We start from the raw sequence: 22,351 nt of genomic DNA, 5'->3' as shown, positions 1-22,351 counted from the left end.
TTCTAGGGTTGGACAGCAGAAGCCTGCGACTATTTGCGCAGTCAGCTTTTAAAGACAGGGATTTTACAACATCCCTAAAAGAGTTAATGAGTTATTTACCCTAGCTGGCCTCCATAACTATGCTGCACTACTAATGATATATTTTAGAGTCTGTGCGGCTAGAAGTAGCAAGAAATGACTCATATAGTGGAACAATAACGGCAATCAATGGCCCTCCTGACCTTACATATGACTTCAACTGTCACATGACCTGTCTGAATCAAATGGAGGCTTTTTCCACTGTTTTATACACACATGGATGAACGGAGAAAAGAAAAAATGAATGTCACTATTGAACATTTATTAAAAGTGCCACTTTTTTCTGTCACAGACGCACGTGGATAGGGTAGGCACTAGGACCTGCTGTGAGCCAAACAGCAGGGAGGAGAAGCTTTGGGACTGTAAACTTTTAGAGCAGTCCATTTCCCAAAGAGTGTGGGAGGGAGACAGACAGAAGTGGATGGCCCAAGACCTGGATTCACAGCTTTAAAAGTAGGAGCGGGATTTTGAGTTTGGGGCAATTCTTCCCCAGGCCTGGAGAGAGTGAGGTGGAATATAGCAGACTTTCTGTGGAAGTTTTTACTCAGTGGGGAGAAAGAAAAAGGAGCATTAAAGGGTGGTGAGTCCTACCTTGCTTTTTTTTTTTTTTTGCTTTGTTTTTCTTTTTATTAAACACTGTAAATATGCGGGGCGTGTATCCACACATGGCACAGAAGCAGAATCTATTACAGAAACTCTGAGAGCATGTTGTTAAATGTAAGTTGAGCCTCTAAATTGAGATTGAGAACAGCAGCAGCCACTTTTCTATAGAGAGGGGGGATTTCAGCTGACTGCAACATACATGAGGCACTATTAAAAGTTTACTGAGATAATGTTGCTGATGATTGCATTTCTATGTCATTTTAATGTTGTGAGCCGGGTACAGAGGTTTTTCAGGTATTTGCAGATGCAAAGATCAAACGGAGGAGGACAGGGTGTAGAAAGAAGGAGAGAATAGAGGTGAGGAGTAGAAAAAAAGGGGGTTCTTCAAACTTCAATGGGAACCCGTTTACTGTTCAGAAAACTCCTGGGACATCAGGTTACCTTTTCTTTTTCTCCCTCTCTCTCTGTCTCTTTCTCTTTTTTCTATCTGTCGTTCTCTCCACTCATGTTACACAATTCTCAAAAGACTTGCAGATTCTGATGAGCTCCAGTGTCCAATATGAAGCATGTTGAGGGTGTCCTCACACCTGGGTGGGGCTTGTTGTTTATAAGGTGTGCTACTAATCATTTTTTCAACTCTTTAAACTAAATTTTTAAAATTGTGTTGTGTATGCGTGCGTGTGTGTGTGTATATGCAAGCAAGCGTGGGTGCTAAACACAGACCTCACGCCTGCCACTCCTACGAGGGAATTCCTTTCGGGGTTTGACAGGAGAGGAATGTCACAGTGAGCCAAAGATTACACACACAAACAAACATGAAGCAAATCAACAGTGTCACTAAAGGCTTCACCTTTGTCATATACGTGTGGCTCTCTGTGAAAAACACATTCATTGGTTCTAATATAATGTGCCGAGGATGCTGTTTGGTTGTGGTCCATAAAATCACCAAATATCAACATTGATATATCAATATAGGTATCATATAGATAGGTGTTATGTTTTGTCACCCACCAACGTACCTGTATTATCTGCTTCAGCAGCAGTGTACTGTATTTATGCACCTTTGTGTTACATAATAAAATAAAAACAGCTGAGGTTACTGCAGATTGGAACGAGTAAAGAAGTAAAGTTTCTTTAAAAACAGTGAAGTTATAAGTAAATGGCTGATGTTACTGGAGGGGATGTGATTGCCTTCATCTCCTCTCTGTTGGCCCTCTGTTGGCAAAGTGCTGCAGCAACCTGACTATATATCCTACATGACATGCTCTTCTTTATGGTTAACGCAGGAGGAGTCAGCCAAGGCTTAGTTAAAATGAATGTTTTGTAAGTTAAAAATAAAAATAAGATAGGCCGTAGTCAAACTTCAGGTCTGAAATGCGTTTTCTCAAGCAAAACAGGTTCTTTTTCTGAAAGGGAAATCACAGTAACTGTTATTACTGATTATATCTAGAGTACGCCTTGTTGACCTAGCTGCCGGTCTGCCATCTATGCAGACCGACCTGGACACTTGCTAAATTTGTAAAAGTCCAATTTATGACATATCTCTCTTTTTGCTTTTACCTTTTTTTTCTCTAATAATTAGAAAACAAAAGGTTTTCCTGTGTGTAACTGTGTTTGCAATTGAAACAGAAATGGTTTTAGCCTGTAAATCTTTCAAACCTAGCAATGCATCCAATGCCAATGCTAAAAACAACTTAAGCCATATGAACTACCGTTCGTATATGTATAGAGGGCAGATGGACAGTGCTGTTTTCCCCCGCAGACAAAGATGTCTGTGATTATTCATGACCCTCTCAGGTTTCCCTTTGAAGCTGAGTTACAGCTTTCCCTATGTTAGCACCAGTGTGTGCAGTTGTGTATGTGTGCATTAGTGTGTGTGTGTGTGTGTGTGTGTGTGTGTGTGTGTGTGTGTGTGTGTGTGTGTGTGTGTGTGTGTGTGTGTGTGTGTGTGGAGGGAGAGCGTAACAGAGTAACTCTTTACAAATGAACAAGTATTAAACTACTTAAACAGTGAAGAGGAACATATTCATGTGCAGCAAAGAATGGCCATAAGGAAACATACTGTAGAGTGTTTTTATGTCACAGCTATTTACCCAGAAAAAAAAAAAACCGTGTTGACCTTTTTAAAGTTACAGACCAGCGTAATACATTTATCCCTTCTTGTTCTACATGCTGCATTTTTATCATTTTGTCAGTTTAAGACTCAAACACCACTGACAGCTTGTTGCTCTGCTTGCTATCTGGACAAGTGACATAATCTGAATCTGCAGTCACTCGGATTTTGACAAGAACAGGATCCACCCCTGAAACACATAAAGGAGGAGATGATGTGGGCTGTCTAGACTGAATGGTTGTATAGGACACCTGGGCAAGGGAGAGGCTGTGACAGCACACCTGTACTGTCAGTTTATCTTTGATTCTTTAACCCGAGGCCAGCGACAAACAGCTCTTAAAGTGACTCTAGATTTGCAAACACCATAAAATAAACATAATTTTAGTTGGGTTTTCAATGAACAATGAAAATTTTTATTATATCTCTTTTGATGGACATCTTTATTTAAATTATCAGTTGCACTTTGATTATTAATGTGACTAAACTGTGTGCCAAGCATTAGGATTATTCATGCAGTAATCTGCAGGCTAATATAGGATGGGAGTCATGTGACGCAATTTAGGTGACGTTTTAAAACCCACAGCTTCATGCTACTTCAGTAAAAATACCGTATCACCAGATTACACTCAAGTACTACTTGCAGAACTAGAAAAAACGGGGCGGTGCCAGTTGGCAACAGAATATTTAAAGGTTTCTTCACACTGGATGATAATGTCTTATCAGACCACAAAAGCTGGAGGCAGAATAATCATTTGCATTTACACCTGCCCACAAGCATTATCTGCACACCTGATCAGCCTCTGAATTGCTTTGCAAGCCTTTTCCATGCTTCATGATTCTTCATGCATCCTTCAGAGTAACACTTTTCGTAGCATTACACAACAGGTAGTAAAATTAGTAATATTGTGCGTATTCTAAATCCTTATGTGCTACAGTGTGGTGAAAATATATCATTGGTGATGTGAAGATGAGATTTCTTGATATAAAGGCTTATTTGATTATTTTACCATAATTTTACAATTTAGTAAACTAGTAGTTTTAAGGTGTAGGTTTTGTTAAAACTGTTTAAGTCAAACTTTGACTTTAAAAAATGAATCTAATAACTAAAATTTATTAGGTGAAGGAATCTCGTTTCTTTCTCTATGAGTGATGGTTATGCTCGATAAAGCAGAAGGAAGCATCCCTCTTTCTCGATAGTTCATGGGTCAGAATGTAAACCCAGGGCGTTGGTTATCTTTTGGGTCAATACACAAAGTCGGGTGAGAACATCTGGCGTAAAGTAAACTAGTCGAAGGGTCTGTCTGAAATCAGTGGGAAAGGTAAAAGGTCAGAGTTGGAGGTTATACCTCTGTGCTTGTGTAGGAAAAGCGGGATCTGGAGGCCACTGCAGGTCAGAATCCCGAAGGAGCTCTGAGCAGAACAGACAAAAAATATATATATAAAATATCGGAAATGTAACATCAGCTTTCTGCTGTAATTCTTGTTGACATCTCTTTTACAAACATCTTCTCACAATGTTTGGAAGGAAACGTGTTCAACAGAAATCTCAGCTAACATTGTTTGACATTTGTAACTTACTGGATTTGAACAGGGCTCTTGTCAAACATGTGCAGGATTCTTTATATGGACCTGGTTTTCTGCCCCTTTGCGCTGCACACAAACACGCTTCCGGACTTTTCCACAGATGAAAACTGAATCCAGTTGCAATTCTGTGTTGAAGATCTGATTTTGACAGGTGCTGCATCAAAGGGTTATGTCTGTGTGCTCTGATCTTATTTCTATCTCTATTGTGTGCATAGTACTATATATGCCTACAAAAAATACATCTAAATGTACTGACATGCCTGCTCATTCCACATAAATGCCTCTGTGACTTTTAGCTATGGCTTACTCTGGTTTCATGCATGTGCACGCAGCACAAACACAGTAGCTGAAAAATGGCCTTTCTTACAGCTATAATAACAGTGTTGTGGTCTTAATCTGTTGACTTTGTGTTTGTCTGATGTTGTGAATTGTTTCACTGCAACTCCTCGTTAGATGTGTGTGTACATTTGGATTAACGTGATGACACTGTCTCACTCTCACTTTCCTTTGCCTTTAACCCAATTGGTAGTTTAACTATAGCTTGTCTGGACATGAAACTTGCTCTTGTTGCCATCAACAGAACAAAATACTTGGTCTCCTCAAATATTTAGATTCAGTACAAAAGCCTCGTGAAAATAGCCTGATAGTTCACAATAGACCTTTTTTTGTAACAATGTTCTTTTTTTTACTCTACACAAACATCTCTTCTTATAAATTTTAAAGTGATACAATTTTCTCACCTGGCTATCAGAAGCTATCACAATACAGAGTGTAATAGTAATGGACACCAAGCCCAGCAGTGGGAGAATGGGGTTTGTCAATGAGTATTCACAAAGCGCATGTGTGTACATGTGCATGTATACATGTTTGTGTTGGATACCCTTCAAACACATAAACACGCCTTAGCCCCAAGGATACAAGCGAAGCCTCTCATTATGCACTCATTTTGATTCTGCCGATTTCAGAATGCACAGAATGCATGAGGATGAGCCACTGGCTAGTCGTAACAGATTAGCCTCCTGCACAGCCAGCAGGAGTTAACAAGGTGTTGTTCTACATATAGTTGTTTCAGCCAGACAGGATCCTGCAAAATACCAATACATCAAGGACTTTACAAGCAATTTTCTCTCCTCCAAACTATCCGTTTTATCTGTCATCGAGTTTTGTTGCAGTTAAAACTCACGGATTAATGGTGAGTCCTCAGGACTTTTGGGGAGTATGACGCTGCAGGCAGCAATTTCTCTCTGCTAGATTCTCTTTTAAGCCTTGTATTAAGCTCCATAGTAAATATTCATTTATCTAAACTCCTGTTCCAAGTCACTTACATGCAAAAAAAACATACACACACATAGAGCTGTGCTGGAAAGTAGCCACTTACTCTTTCACCAGAGCTCTGCTCACACAGTGAACATGGCATGCTGCTAACAGACAGAGGATGGGCCTGGGAGGTCCCATGCAGACAGGTGTTAGACATCAGCCAGAGGGGAAAAGTGTGGGAGAGTCAGGAAAGGAGGGAGATATGAAAAGGGAGATAGGGAGAGTGAGAGACATAGAAGCAGAGAGAGAGAGTGATGACAGCACGATGTGGAGACCACACAGAATAGAAACTGGTTCGGTCAAATCTTTAGTAAGAGGTATCATGGTACAATCAAACAAACACTGGGAGGGACAAAAACAAGATTCTTTGTACAATCTTGAGCAGATTCAGTGCACTTCTGACAAGCCTGTCTATAAGAGTGCAACAACATGGACTGCAGTAATCAGTGTTGTTTGGTTAACTAGAGACGAAGCTGGGTATCCTGGTTTTCATAAAGCTGGCAAAGTTCAGCCTCAAATTTGACTTTTTTTGGATGCATTAACAATATACAGCACTTATGCCTCCTTCAGACATCCACTAATGTCTTTCAGTCTGACTTAATGTGAAAGTATCTGTTTCATGTATGATTGTGCGTCATAAACACGTTTAAAAGTTAATGCTGCAGCCTTACTAGATAAGAATAAGAAACATTAGAAATAGCCACAGATTTCTTTTAAAACCGGCCCAGTCTGAGTGCCTGCCATTACAACAGACAGGAATGTGCTTTTTAACAATTTTAGCATTTTAGCACAAACACTAGAGCACAGATGGATGGTAGTTCTCATGCCTTGCAGACAGGCTTCCAAAAATCACCTAGTTTCCCTAATTGCCCCACAATGTTACATATATCACAGACTGAGATGTTAATAAGATTATTAAAGATTGAATCAGAAACTAACAGCACTGTGTTTTTCATGCAGTGAGTGAACCTTTATAAGCTGCTGTTCACTGGCTGTCTGTTCCACTGGACCAGGCGTATAGCAGTTATCGGTTAAGAATAAAACCATAGCTCCCAAATTTAAAAAAAACAAACCCCAACCTAATGCATATTTACCAAACCCAGAGTGAGCGCTGCTTTCAAAAAAGTGGGGCCAGTTTTTTCCTTATTATTATATTATTGCTGTCTTTTGAGGTGAGTTGGGTTGTGAACTTTCTGCCATTGTTACCACAAAGTTTTTGATTAAGAGTCACCAGTCAACAACCCTCTGGCAACTTCTTGAGAATAACCTGTATTTCTTTACTGTTTGGCGTGTGGTTGCTAGGGATGGGTATCGTTTAGGTTTTATCCGATACCGGTGCCAAACCGGTACTTTTGAAACGGTGCCGGTGCTTAAACGGTGCTCAAACCAGTGCTTAAAGAATGGAGAACACAAAATTGGTCCTAAAACCTCTCATGTTCAGCTGTTTTTTTGTAAAAAGATAACAATGTTAGCCTTTTCTGCAGCTATGGGGCATATATGGTATCACTCTTGGCTGGAAGCAGTGCTTAAACAATGGAAAAAACACCAATTTTGTCTAAAAACCTCTCATGTTTAACTGTTTTCCACTTTTTCTTTGGTCATTTTAGCCTTTTTGTCCAGGGTGAAGGGAGCATCTGCCATCAAACAAGAAGACAGCCGCATGTAGCTATGATGATGTTTGCTAGTTCACCTTACATGCATTAATGTAATAACGTGGTTAGCCTACTCAACGTAAATTACACACGAACAACATTAAGCTACTCACGCAGAGAAGAACGGCTGCTGCTGCATCATCATCCTCATCATTTCTGCTACACTGGCAGGGCTAGGGGCCAGGACTCTCCTCTTCGGGTTTTTGGGGGATGTTGCTAACTCCGGGTCTGATAACAGGCACCACACCCGCAGTAGATGCACTCGGTGTGAGGTCTCGCAGCAAGCTATCAAATACGGCGCATTTCTCGGCTTTTAAAAAAACGCTATGCGTCGCCAGGTGTTTCATCAGATTCGAGGTGTTACCTCCTTTGACAGTATCACAGTATCAGCTTAAAGCACTTGTTGCTGCTGAGTTTGCTCTTTTGCTGTGAAGTACAGCCAGACTTTGACTGCTTCGCTTTGGGCATTTTTAATCTGTAGCTCTGCTCTAAAAGAACGTACGTACCTGGACCCGCCTACTACGCTCGGAAACGTAAAATGATTGGCTAGAATCTAAAGTGTATCACAGCTCAGGGAAAAAAAGCACCGAAATAAAGCACCGAAATGTGCGCTGCTTTTCGGTCTGGTTACTACAGTTTATGACAGAACCGATACCGGTACCCATCCCTAGTGGTTGCTGGGGGTTGCTGGGTGAAATTAGTCTCAAAGAGAGTGCTTTTGACTGCTTTGCTAACAGTTTCACATGGAGGTTTTTGTTCCATATACAACTTTGGGAACAATTTCACCTGCAGACTACAAGCAACCTCCCACAAACGCTCTCCAATGAGTCAGAAAATATAAATTTAGGTGTGTGTATATGGGGCTTAGCAGTTGATTTCACAGTGACAGGAACCATTCACAAATGATCAGGGAATTTCCCTAGCAACTGGTGGTTGCCAAGCACTTGCCAACCAGTCTCTAGGCCTGTGTGACTGGGACCTAATGTCATGATCCTGGGTCCTTTTGTGTTTTCTCTTCGATTTTGGTTCTGTTCTTCCTCTGGTTAGTGTTTACTCTGTTCTGCCCGTGTGTTCCTGTATCTAGTCCGCGTTTCTTAGTTTGTGTCCTTTCATGTGTAAGTTCCTGTTTTATTGTGAAGGTCTGCGTCTTATGTGAGTGTTTTCAGTTTGCCTCCCTAGTCTCGTCATGTTAATCACTCCCAGCTGTGTTTCCCACCTGTGTGTAATCTCTCTGTGTTCTCTGAGTGTATTTAAGTTGTGTTTTCTGTCTTAGTTGCTGGTTCGTCTGTGTTGTTTCCCCTCGTCTCCCCGTATGTATTTCCTCGGACCTCCCTGCATCTTCGTTTCTGGTTTGTGTTGTTAGTTTCCCCAGTTTAGGTTTCCGGTTTCATGTTCACCCACCATTGCTGTTTGTACCCACTCCTGTAAATAAATACTCACCTGCACCAGAGCTGCCGCCTTTTGGGTCCTTTCTCCAACTCCACACGGCTTGCCCCGGCAAACCGTGACACCTAAATTGTTTCAATATTGCCTTTTTATTAAAATCTATAAAATATAACACAACCATTAGGGTAATTTTTGCATATTTTGCTTCTTTAGCGTCATGGAGCAATATTGGTTAACACTTCGCCCTAGACCCCAAAAACAAAAGCAATTAATCAGTTAAATCTAAAAAGTATTATGAGAAAGAAGTGGAAGGTAAAACTATTCAGCCAGCCTTTCAGACTGTTTCCTCTGTATTTGTTGACTATGTTTTAAAATTAATTTGAATTAATTTGAAGCGTCATGAAGGGATGCAACCAGAACTACTTTCCATGTATTAAAGTTTCCTTTTAGCTGTCTGTCAAACGTGAGAACTAGTTGTGTTTCCTGTGTCGTATATGCTACCATTACCAAATTCAATTAAGAATATTTAGAGAAAATCTTGCGTGCATATCTTAATGTTTGACATAGCATATACTCAGTCTTGCGTGACCACACCCGTGCTCATGGCGACAGACAGACCGCAACATAAACGGTGCGTAATGGAAAGTTTTAGTCTCTTAGCAAGCACATCTGTCTATTTACGCCCATGTTTCACTTTACGTTGCGCTGAAATCTACCTGGATGACTCACTCGGGGGTTGCTCAGCTGCTGATTTGTTTACAATACCATGAGGTGGCAAAATTACACACATTTGTCTCCTCAGATACTGCTGTTAAAAATACTCTGCTAAAGGTTTGAGCACTAAGATTCAACTTCTTTACTCAAGTAGAAGTGTTGAAGTACAGGCTCTGGAGTGTAATCAAGCTTTGGAGGACATTGCTACCAGCTCACTGAATCTAATGCCATAATAGTATCATACAAAAATAATATTAACATAAGGGAATACACAATTTATTTAAACTTAAATACCAATTCTAATGAATATACTCACCTTGAACATAATGTTATGAAGGACACAAGTAAAGGCAACCAAAGGAAATCGAATAAATGACTCTACTTGCTGTTGCATTTATTGTAGATGGATGATTTTGCTTCTTCAAGTAAGTATAGCCAGGGGTTAAAGTGGGATTTGGCAGGTGACATTGGTTGAAGTGGTAGAGCGTGGGAAAATGAAAAACTTAGAAATACATTTTGTGTACATTTTGTGATCAGCTGACCTGTGCTGGTGTTTTATGTTGTGATCGGCCAAATGAATTATTAAGATATAAGCAGATCTTATAAGAGCCATCGTCGCTGATTCTCCAGCTTTGACAGCATAGATCTAGTATAAAGGCAGAATTCAGTGAGTTAATCTAATCAAAAACATCACCTTAAATTTAATTTGATTTGTGCAACCTTGATGTAACATAACACTGTCCATGAACATCACAGCTGCTCCGCACATTCGATTCAGTTCAGTTCAATTTTATTCATGCAGCGCCAAATTACAACAACAGTTGTCTCAAGGCGCTTTATATTGTAAGTGCCACAATAATATATTACTGTAAACTTCACCGCAATCCTGAAAACTAACCAGTTTAGCCTGCTCTCTCCCTATGCAGCCTTTGAATAATAACAAGTCAGTATACTTCAGTTTCTTTGAAGTATACTGACTAAGTTTTTTTTCCCCTTCTTGATTTCTTACTCTTTTTCATATTTGTCACATTTAAATGTTTCAATTCATTAAAAGTAAAGATAAATGATGATTTCATTTATTGAAGGAAAAAAAGCTGTCCACACCTACATGGCCCTATGTGAAAAAGTAATTTCCCCATAAAGCTAATAACTAGTTGTGCCACCCTTGGCAGCAAGAACAGCATTTAAGCATATGTGATAAGTGGCAATAAGTCTTTTGCATCACGGTGGGGGAATTTTGGCCCACTTCTTTGCACAGTTGTTTTAATTCCATCACATTAGAGGGTTTTCAACTATACAGACGTGAATTTATTGGTGTGTTTCGAATCATTATCCTGCAGCATAAGCAAAGTGCACTTAAACTTTAGAGCATAAACTGATGGATATTCTCCTTCAAGATTTACTGGAAGAGTTCATAGTTCCATCATTAATGGCAAGTCATTCAGGTCCATGTCTGACGGTGGGTATGATGTTCTTTTTATGAAATGCTGTGTTAGTTTCACACCAGACCGAAATAGTGCGAAAAGTTCAAATTTTGAGTTTGCCAGTCCACAGACAAGACGGACCTCCAAATATTTACCCAAATTTTTGTGCCTTTTTCTTTGTTCTTCTTATCCATAAATCATTAACACTAACTGTGAGTGCTGTTCACCACTGTTCCACGTTTTCTCCATTTATAGATAATGGCGCTCACCGCGTTTCACTGGAGTTCCAAAGCCTTCGAAATGACTTTGTAACCTTTTCTCAGCTGTTCTTGAGTTTCTTTAGATCACTGGATTTTAGTCTAGTTAACTCAAATATAGTGAACACATATGTAACAAAGCAAAAATCAGAAAAGGGACAAATACATCTTCCCAACGGTGCATGTGTTTGTATTGATATTACAAATATTCATATTGGAAGATGGATCAAGTCAGAGAATTTTTTAATCCTAAACCACTCTTTGCCATTTTGATTAGATAATACACGTTCCCCAACTGGACGAGTAACAGCATGAGTGAAACTCTGCATAAATGGTGTTTGAGTTTTACTCTAACAATAAAGCTACAATATGATCTAACTCAAGCCTGAAACTGCTGGTTTTCTGTTAAAGCTATTGAGAGAAGACACAAAGTGATGAAACTCCACGTTTTCCTTTCTTTTGAATGCTTTGTAACTCCCCATTGCCTTTATTTCCTCCCTCTGACCCTGTCCTTGAACTCTTCTTTGTCTCAGTGTCTGTTCCACTATAAACTTGCCCTTCCTTACTTTGCTTCTCACATGCTCCTTTATGTGTGTAATTCTCTAGATATCTTATTGCCCATATGCATCCCGCCCTCCAATATTGCTGCCTCTCCCTATCCCTTGATGTATCTGATTCCTTCCTCTCCATCCTTCTGTCTTCATCGCTGTCTGTGGCCAGACAGGCATTCTTGCCTCTGGCCCTCCTCATGTCTCTGTGCTGCTGTGGGATTTTTAGATGCTCACCAGGAAGGGGGAGTTATTACCAGAGCCGAGCCAAAAGATTAAACACTTGTCACGAGAAGATTGTTGAATGTCAAGGTCATAAAAACTAGGGTTCTGGAAAACATGTTAATCATTGTGTTCATCCTGACTTCAAGGCTTGGAGGATCAGCCTCCCACGTCCACTGGTCCAGTGCAGGGAGAGGGTGGGTTGATTGGGGATGGGCCCATTATGTGGAGAGAAAGAAAGGGGGTGAAAAATGGAGAGAATGGCTTTCACTAACAAAACTGTGATGCTCTGACTGAGGTTTTCAGTGACTTCCAAAAAACTGTCATGTCTTGAACTCGGCTGGAATCGAACAACCAACATTTTTAGTAAGATTATAGAAAGTAGTTGAGCAGTTTGGTCAGAAACAAAGTTATAAAACTTGCTTAATACATCTCACCGACAGCTGAGAGAGTGAGTGAGCCAAGATTTTAAATCTTATTGAACAAATTCAAAGCTGTCTGGTACTTGTCTCCTCAGCGGCTGTGGTCTGAGAACACTTCGGCTTCATATTTTGCTCTCAGAAGAAGGTCCAGCAGAGTTTGGCGATTGTACATTAAGAGAGAGTTGACTCTACACTGGCGCCACTGTGACTTAAGTGTTTGCTTAGATGATCACATATTACTAATTGCTAAATGAACTTAAGTGACAGAGTCGAGGCCACTCTCCCTCCCATTGATCGCTGGTCGGTGCCCATATACGCCATCATCCATTTGATTAAACCACTTCCACTCCTTTTAGTTCGTCCCAGCAATCACTTCATGTTTCTCAGGGGTTTTTGGCACTGTGTGCTGGTACCCGTGATCGGCCATCAGCTCAAAGACCTCCTGGCAAACTTCTCGTTTCGGGCTGCTACCAATACTACCATCAGCCACTAAACACAAAAACATCTGCATCTCATGACGTCTGGTGATGTCATATTTTCATATCAACTCAGCTTACTAGGAGCAGGTACTGAAAAAGTTTCACCTAATGGAAACCGAGTGGAGTCAAGCCAGCCTAGAAGGTATAAGTGGAGGAGGGGTGCTGGTGTTCATGCTTTGTATCACAGGCGAATCACTCACGTTGTTCATTAATAAACAGTTTTGTTGCATGCTGACATTAATCTGATATTTTCATTGACAGTGGAATAAATTTTAGCCCTGTTTGTACAAACAAGCTTCGATTTGCTGCTTTTGCTTCCAAATTACTGCTGGAATGAAAGTATTGTTTATATTTTAGGTTCCTTTCACGAACGCCACAATGATTCAGTCTTTCTATTATGATGAATCAGTGTTCGACTTACTGTAAGACATCATGTGACAACAGTGGAGCGGTTGACGTCGCACTGCAGCCACGTCTTTGCTTTGTCTCAGGTTTACCCGTAAATAAAACATGACTGTGGAACAAATGTTGTCAAGAGATGAAATTGAATGTGTTGCTGCACGAAGTTTCGGCAACAAAGACTTTCAGGTCCAACAGTATAGGAAGAGCCCTGGGATTCTTGGAACTGTTGTTCAGTATTTTGGTCGCCCTTAAATGCCCCGGGGCTTTGTTGCATTGTGGGAAGCTGTGACTTAAAGTCAACATAAGTATGTTATTGCGCCTATATTCTGCCGGATACACTGTCAGCTTTTATTTGTATGTATTTGTATTTGTATCCTCTTGACACAACACTTTGACATCTACTTCTCTTGAGTAGTTTAATAAAAGTGTAAAAGTGAAGCCATATGCGGACACAAAGCCCAGTTATTCCAGTTCCAAGAAAAATTCATTCCACAGGAAATGCTAATAGAAATCCTGTTGTCCTTGTGTTTGGTGAATATAAAAAAGTCAATCACTTTAAGGCTTCTGAAGCAGAACCAGTATATATATTATTTTATCCCATAACAAAACATTTATGTATGCTCTGACTTCAGCAAGAGTTGGAAAGAAGAAAGACCCTCTCCAGTTAGAGTCTATGGATTTTATCAGAAAATGGTTGCGTAATTTTCCCCAAAGACGAGAAGATAATGGTCTGACCCTGTGCTTTGCACCTGCAAAGATGCACTATAGTGCTCAGATCTGCTTGCTGTTAGGCACAGAAACAGTCATGTACTCAGGAAGTTACCTCTGGCTTTTAACTGTGAGAGTAAAGATGAACACTGGGTCAAATTCCAGGAGCAAAAAAATAAAAAAAATGGAGAGACAGATAAATGAGAGACAGACGGAGAGAAACAGAAACCCAGAAAGCACGAAACAGCAGGATGAAGATGCTGGCTCTTTGCCAGTTTGTTCCCTTTAGTTCCAACACCATGGCTCCCCCCTTCCCTGATATTCTCAAGATGCCCTCGGCAGACATACAGAAGCTTTTATTTTACAACAGCTGATGGCAAAAACAGCTGTGCAAAATAGAGTATATTCATAAAGAATCATTTAGGTGCTGTCCTTTGGATGGTTGCTTATCAATTACCATCCCCTACTGCCGTTGTCATTTACAGTCCTCTAACACTGCAGGCAAATGTAACTGAAATGTTTGCAGAAAGCCCAAAGCTGTGGTTTATTTAAGATGTTTTTTGAACTACTGAGCCAAATGTTCAGCTGATTGCCAGCATGCCTCTCTATGGCTGCCAGTACCATTTAAATGAACGCTCGGTCTTTTGATAGCTACTCACTTGCAGAGGAATACATTTTAAAGTTGTATGTGCTGTTACCTGTGCATAGTTAAACCCTTACATATTTTATTGTTGGACATAGTAAACCGATCGAGTGAATTCAAGTTCATGTCGAGACCTCATACTTTGTTTTTCCACGCTGTAGCATTTGCCAGCTCCACATTTTGCACACCAAATGTTATTTTGTTCTCCATATCTCGCATCGTTTGTCATCCCTGCGACGAGTAAAGTACTTTAGCAGGTTATGTGTGCCTGCATGTGTGACACTACCTGTCTCGTTCCCCCCGTGTCCTGTGGCTAAAGCAGCAAAGTTTGGTGGTTGAAGTATGTCTGATTTACAGCAGGTGCTATTGTTGTCCATGTAAATGTCTTTTTAACATAAAGACCAGGGGGCGGTGAGGAACAAGGGTGCAGAACAGTACGCCACACAGGCTTAAAAAATGGCAGCATCATAGTAAATGGAAAACTGAACTATCATTAAACTCCTCTAATATAGTTTGGTTTTTGTTTCTGTTGGTGGTGGCGGTTAAAATATATATTTTAAGTTAAACAATTAAATTCACTTGAGAAAATGATGGCTCTAAGGTTAAATGGCTTTATGCAGACAATTTGAATTACAAATTGGCAAAACTAATGCTTAGTTAAGACAACTTAAAAGGTAAAGGTCACATCTGGTATCAAGAATCACCAGATACAACCTGACAAACCAGGAGAGTGACAGAAAAAAGTGTGACAAACTGGGAACAAGTAATAAACAATTAATAAATAAGATAATATGGTTACACTGGTAAGATAAGTGTGAGACAGCAGTTTTAAGAGAAAGCTTTTAGCATGATGATAATCTTAAATTGGCAGCAACTGAAATCAGGAAAAGCACAAATGCCACAGAGAAAACAGAAAGAAGAAGTCAGCTGATCGAGGGTGAAATAACTCATAACAATGCTTCGGCTGAAATATGGAAGAAATCCACACTTTTAATGCGTAAGAGAGTCCAAACATTCTTTTAATTTTGGTGACTGCTGCACGTTTGCTGTGCCAAAAAATAGGAGTTTTAACGTGCTTCCAAGAAAAGACTCAGCCTTCCAAGAACCTTTGGGGAGTGTAATTTAATTGTTATTTTAACGCTGCATGACATCATTTTACGTGACAACAACTCGTGGCAGGTTGTTGTATCGGTTTCACATGGCAGCTAATCGAAACTGTGACACGTGATTTTCCTTCTGTAGCTGAAACATCGTGAATGGAAGCAGTGTAAGGATTATTTCGAAGCGTTATGTTATCGGCGAGTGTGTCGCTGTGAGGAGAAAAGTTCAAACTCTCTTACAACAGTGAGTTGTGACAAAAAGACTTTCATTTCAAACTTTCTCCAAAAAGCAAAACTCGTTTAGACTGAACACGAACTAGTCCAATTTTTTAAACACTGATAACATTTTTAGAGGAAATAAATATATCTTCAACATTTGGATGTGTGTTAAAGGAGAGAGCACGTTGACCTGGCGGTCATCCTGCCTGATAATTATTTCCAGTGGTTGACAGCAGGAGGAACTGTGCTCCACTGGGTTGATGAAAGACACAGAAAAGCTGTTTACCTTTCTCTGTTTTGCTCTCGGCCTCTTTTCTCTCCTCCTCCCTCTATCTCTGCCGCTGTCAGTCTCTCTTTCTCACCCCCTCATAATCTATGGCCGCTGTCATCGCTCTGAGAGAGCGGCGTGTGTTTGTTTGACACGCTGCTCCTGCATATCTTTTAACAAGGACATGTCACTAATAACTAATGTATCACACAGACAGGAAGACACCCTCGCTAACTGTAAACTAACCCCGGAGTGATGGCAGGCGATGCTCTCGTGCCTTCTTGTTTCACACGAGTGTGTAATGCTGTAAACTGTAGTCTGATCATTAGATCATCTTGTGGACTAGCAAAAAAAAGAAGTGTTACAAAGTCAGTACCAGTAACTGCGTGGCTGGTTTCCACTGTCTTTGGCTACATATGTGGTCTCTAAAGTCTTTTTCCCTTCCTGTTGCCCAATGATTAGTTTTCTAGGTCACAACCCGGCAGCTGTGTGACTAATGTCATCTTTTCCACTTGCTTTCATCAACTTTGGCAGTCTGGTTTGACCAGGTAGTGCCATGTGGTGCGTGGAACCCCAGCATGTGAAAGTGATGGATGACTCAAGAGAAAATGGTCTTGATTTACAAAGCTGGCCAATCAGCTTATTGTGAAAAAAGGGAAGCTCCTTATATTGATGGATGAATCATAAAAGAATATTGAACTACGGTTTTGTTTACCCACCAGTGTATTAATACAGCATGTGTAGTGTCTGGAAATATGAACCATACAGGGTCTGTCCTTTCTCTGGTTTGTGGTTTAACGGTTTTGGAATGCCTCTGTCATTACTTGGCCACAGGACTGTCTCCTTCTAGCTTTGCTGCTCTTCAAGGTACAACATTTTACTTTTTATCACTGCTGCAATGATCTTCCTTCTCTAGTGTTTGATGTAGGGTGTTAGCACCTAAATCCTAAATCTAGGATTCTTTTTTCCAGGCTCAATGTGGGCGATGTTTTTAAACTCCAGTGTAAAACGCAGTAGTGCTTACACAGAATCGTAAAACAAACAGTTTAGGGAGGAGATGTAAATCCTGCTCAACGTTCAGGAGAAACACCAGCTTGTGTGTTTGTTTTTCTGTGTATTTGTGCGAGAAGGTCAGAAGGATAGTCAGGCCGATTCTGATGCAGTGCCGAAGTAATTCTGTAAGTCAGAGGTGTTCTGCTCTGACCTGTGTGCTCATGCTCTGCAGTGTTTACGCTCCACCAGCATTAAACATAAGCCACATATTTTTAACATGAGGATCCTTCACCATAGGCCTTGCAAATAGTGAGCGGCACATCAGCCTGGATCAATCAGCTCACTGCCTGTTTGGTCCGGCTCCATGTGTGCAGGGTGTGGGTGTTTAAGTGTGTGTATGGTTGTGTTTATTGAAGCTAAAATACAATACAAAACCAGTAGGTATGTTTTATAAAACTATAGCTGTTTCCATCATCCGTGATTACTTGATTGTTTTACTGATCAGCTGCCAAACTGACTTTTTGGCAGTGTTTGAATAAGTATTAACAGAAGACGTCGTAACAATAGCACAGCGTAAAAGTATTGGATGCTTGTTAAACGCTGCATTAAAAGATTTACACAAGTAAAGGGCGTGGATCTACTTTCAAAAGCTAACAATCACAAAAACAAGAGTATATGAAAAGCTTTGTCTAACCGCAGGAAAGCTGTAGCGTTAATATTTGAGTAAAGAGCAAAACTGCACCGAATACAGTACTCGAGTACTGCATCATTACCTTTTACAAAGCCAACAGCAGAAACATGTTTAAAGAACATTAAAAGTCAAGGACTTTAACATTCTTAGCTTGTGGGAAAATACCTGAAGAGTGATTTAAACTCTTTTAGCTGAGCTGATATTCCTAATGGGAACAGAGCCAGTGACATTTTGATATTTTTCAGCTGTTTGAAAGGTGGACGCTGGTCTGTTCAGACGCAACACTGACCTCTGCTGGTTATAAGTGCTACACTGCAAGGATTACAGCAAAACTGGTTTTTGCAAGAAAACTGTAAAATATCACGGAAAAAAATCAGGTTTCTTTTTTGTTGTTGTTGTTTTGTGAAGATTATCATATATCACTAATTGCTTTTTCTAACTTCCTCGTTTCTTTAATCTCCTTTCAAAAGGCTCCGCCTCCCACACCAAAGCAGTAAAACATGTTAAGTTAAATATTTATAACACTAATAAACTTGTGTTCCAGCACTAAGCAAGCAAAGTGAAACACCGACACAAGTTTAAAAAATAACAGTAATGCTGTCACACCAGCTTCCACTGACCTCTGTGACCTGCTGGGTGTTTGTCTGGAAGGAAGTGGGTGTATTCACACACAACGCGACGCTGTGCAAACGATCCATGAAAACAGCATTATGTGCATGTACACATACAGATGCATGGCACTATTTTCAGTGCATAGGTTCACTATGTAACGAGTAACACTGGATGAGGTGTTAAATGCCTCACATTCCAGTGTACGGAAAACGCAAGCTCTTAAAGTTAAACATGGTGAGTGTGTGTACACGGCATGAGATAAGGTTAGGTAATGATAAATTGTGTATGTCGGTAAAAAAAGGGTGGCAGGTTTGCGGGGCTGTCTAAATAAACGAAACCGCTTGTTAAGCATGTTTACATTCCTGATTGCTCTGAATGGCTTTTATGCCCATCTTGTCCCTTTGCAGGGCACTTAAACACATACTCCTTTTGAGTCGGAGGTTTGCCTTTAAGATTACTTTTCCTTTGATTTGGTTTGATCTGAAAAACGATAGCTCCAGATGTATTTATGAAAATGTCAACGCGTATTATATCTGACTAAAATAACATTTGCACAAGTATTTAGTGTGTTTTTTGTGTGTCTTTTGCAGAGCTGTAGTTCACGGAGTCCAGATGGCAGGCATGAGGGGCCCGACCTGCATTGGAGTCTGGCTCTAGAGTCCACAGGGGCTCACACTTCAACTGGACACATTCCACAGGTACCCTTAAACACTCACCAAGAGTAACACGTAAAAAGCAAGACATACTTGAGCAGGACCAAAGAAGTGCTCAGTGAATCAGAGCAAAAGAGTCAAACTAAGAACAGAACTAATGCCCCCTTAATGACAACGTCAATGATTCTGAATCTTAGATGTCACAAATGCACAGTAAAGGTAAAGTGTTACATTTTCCAAGTGGATTGCTCACTTAGAAACTATTTATCAATCCTTTCATACATTTTTCAGTGCATTTCAATTAGAAAATGTGTGAAACTTTTCACTTTAGACATTCATGTGACATTATCTCAATTGCGTGTTTGTGTTTGGTTTAGGACGTGTGCCCATGAGGTCGTCATCACTGGTCCTGCTCCTCCTGATCGGCGTCCAGGCTGTACTGAACATGGGAGGTGGATTGGCCCGGAGTGCCGGGGCACCCAACCACAAAGTAGGACAGCAGACGGCAGCCAATCACAGAGCAAGACAACAGCACACAGTAGCCAGGGACCATCTTACTGAAGAACACACTTCAAAGCAGCATCATAGGACCAGCCACCACAGGACCAAGAGGCCTCATCGGGCAGCTTTAAATGCAAAGGATAGGAGCCCTCTTGTTGGGCACTCTACGTTGGATTCCCTCCCTGACCCCTCCATCCCAGTGGTGGATCCCAAGCTCTTCTCCAAGAGACGTTACCGTTTCTCACCTCGTGTCGTCTTCAGTGAGGTTCCACCATCACATGATGCCCTAGAAGGTGAGGGCTATGAAATTGATGGAGTTAGAGGGGTGAGGGTAAGGCGCCGAGCAGGATCACGCACCATGCACCGAGGAGAGTACTCGGTATGTGACAGCATGAATACCTGGGTGAGCAACCTGACAAAAGCCACAGACATGTACGGAAATGAAGTGGAAGTGCTGCCCAATGTTACAATCAACAATGTGGTGAAGAAACAGTACTTCTATGAGACCACCTGTCGATCCCCTACTCAAAGGGGTTCTGGAAACGCAAATGGAGGGAAGCCGGGGGGTTGGGGTGGAAAACAAGGTTCCAAATCAGGCAACTCGGGCTGTCTCGGCATCGACAGTCGCCACTGGAACTCCTACTGCACCAACTCACATATTTTTGTAAGTGCCCTCACCACCTTCAATGAACAGACAGCCTGGCGTTACATCCGCATCAATGCCGCCTGTGTGTGCGTCCTCAGCCGGAAGTCTTGGGGAGGAAGACGGGGGCACTGACTGAGGCGGACGCCCGACCACCAGACTATGAACCGAGCACAAACATTTCTCATTAACAGCCACTGCAGCTTTATTGCCAATACTGTAATCCTTTCCCACACATCCAGACAAACACCCCCACTGACCAAAGCATCCAAACAACACACGTACTTAATGCAAACACACACATCCACACACTCGAACATCTGTCCAGCCCCTCGGCCCCCCGACCCTACCTCAGTCAAAGAAGTCCTGGTTGTTTTAAATTATGAGGACTGCATGTCATATTTATGGTTTATACAGTCAAATATAAAATTATATACCGTATGTGTATATATACAAAATGAATTCAAGCTTTTAATGTTGATGTTATTGTTGTTTTTGTGTTGTTCATGCTGTTATTTATTAAACACCTCAGTACTTGCCCGGTTTGTTGTGTCTGTTTGAGATCATGCTGACCGTCACACATCTGCAGGTCTGATCAACTCTGGTTGTTTTAACGTCTTTTAGCTCTTTGCTTTACAACTTTAGTTTCATTGTCTTCTGTAAACCATTACAAAATCCAACCAGCCGTTATAAACAGGTTCGATAAACTTTAGCGTTTAGCTCATGATAAATCCAAAAGCAGTAACCTTCGGGGAAACAAACAAGACACTAAACTTTATTTGATGTACTTGTGTTTTCTTTCTTTATAATCTTTGCTTATATTAAATATTGTAAGCATATTCACATATACAGTACCAGTTAAAGTGGGGACGAGAAATCTCAACATGTGCAGTAACACGGGGTTTCTAACAGTCATTGTCTTCTTTAAATGATTCCCACGTGCAAAAGCTAAAAGTCACAAGCCCAGACACTGAGTCACCTTAAATATTTTCCAAATATTGTTACCACATAATTATTATTATTATTCTATTTTCTTTTTTGTTCTTTTTTTTTAATTCCCAAATTTCTGGTGACTCATGTCTCTGCATTAAGATATTCCAGCACCCAAAAGCAGAGGAGGCAGTAGAAAGACTTGTACGTGAACATCGATGCCTGAAGGAATGTGATTCATTCCATGCAGGCACGAGAGACGTGCTTTGCATTTTATACACACAGATTTATTAGCTGTGATGTTCCCAGTGTTCCCAGCAGTAGTGGTGACTTCTCGCCAGCTTGGCATACCGGTGTAAACACTACGGGAAGTCTCTGTGCATTTGTACTTGGAAGGAATGAATATTGCATAGAGACAGGTTCACAACTAAAGAAAGAATAGCAAACTGTATCTTAGCAAGGTACTAGGGCCACAATGAGTCACTACAACAGCTTTAATGTTTCTGATCTTAGAAAGTTTGGACACTGGTGGGAAAACATGCACATTTTTTCATGAGATAAGCTAAATGCAAGCATTTTTTTCACATGTAAATGCAACATCTAATACATTATTTTTCAATACCTTGTTTGGCCTTAATCAGATTATTAGGACTTGTGCTGCAAGTCAACTAATGCTTCTATAGCATGATCAATTTCAAACGTTTTGATACTCAGCAAGTGTGGCTGTGGAAATGTGAAGCTTACAAAGCCATGAAAGACTCTGTAATCATATCAAGTCAAACATGAACACCTCCGAGGTAAAATATCAATCATCTGAAATGTCAGGAAATGGCAATCAAGGGGAACTGAGGGGAAAAAGAACTAATGTGAAACATGTCTGCTAGGCTGGAAGGTTGCACAAAAACCTCATTGTGACTATAAAGAAAGTAGCTTAAGGAAGTAGCCTTGACTTGTTTACAGCAAAGGTGTAACCCTCCAACCTCATCAAAAGTTCAACTCGAAATCTATTGATAAAACAATTCAGCTTTGGAGGAATGTTTGGTCAAAGAGATGAGATGCATTTGATGGTTAAACATAGACTAGAAATGTGCTTTTGATTATGTGACATAGGTGCTGATACAACAGATCAATGTTTCAAGCAGCCAAGAATCCACTATAGGTTGTCCTCACCGTTCTCTCCCACACAACA

At 40.7% G+C, this 22,351-nt stretch overlaps 1 protein-coding gene across 1 annotated transcript; it reads left to right on the top strand.

The window, feature by feature from the left end:
• The first annotated feature begins 473 nt into the window (after positions 1-473).
• ngfa (nerve growth factor a (beta polypeptide)) lies at positions 474-20,770 on the top strand. The gene is made up of 3 exons (XM_082517728.1): positions 474-658; positions 19,026-19,133; positions 19,466-20,770. The coding sequence occupies exon 3, from the start codon at positions 19,477-19,479 to the stop codon at positions 20,365-20,367; it is 891 nt and encodes a 296-aa protein (XP_082373854.1). The 5' UTR covers positions 474-658; positions 19,026-19,133; positions 19,466-19,476; the 3' UTR covers positions 20,368-20,770.
• The last annotated feature ends 1,581 nt before the right edge of the window (positions 20,771-22,351 follow it).

This window comes from Aulonocara stuartgranti (assembly GCF_965226115.1).
Source record: "Aulonocara stuartgranti genome assembly, chromosome: 20".
NCBI classification, from domain to species: domain Eukaryota; kingdom Metazoa; phylum Chordata; class Actinopteri; order Cichliformes; family Cichlidae; genus Aulonocara; species Aulonocara stuartgranti.
This window is presented reverse-complemented; position numbering and strand designations above follow the sequence as displayed.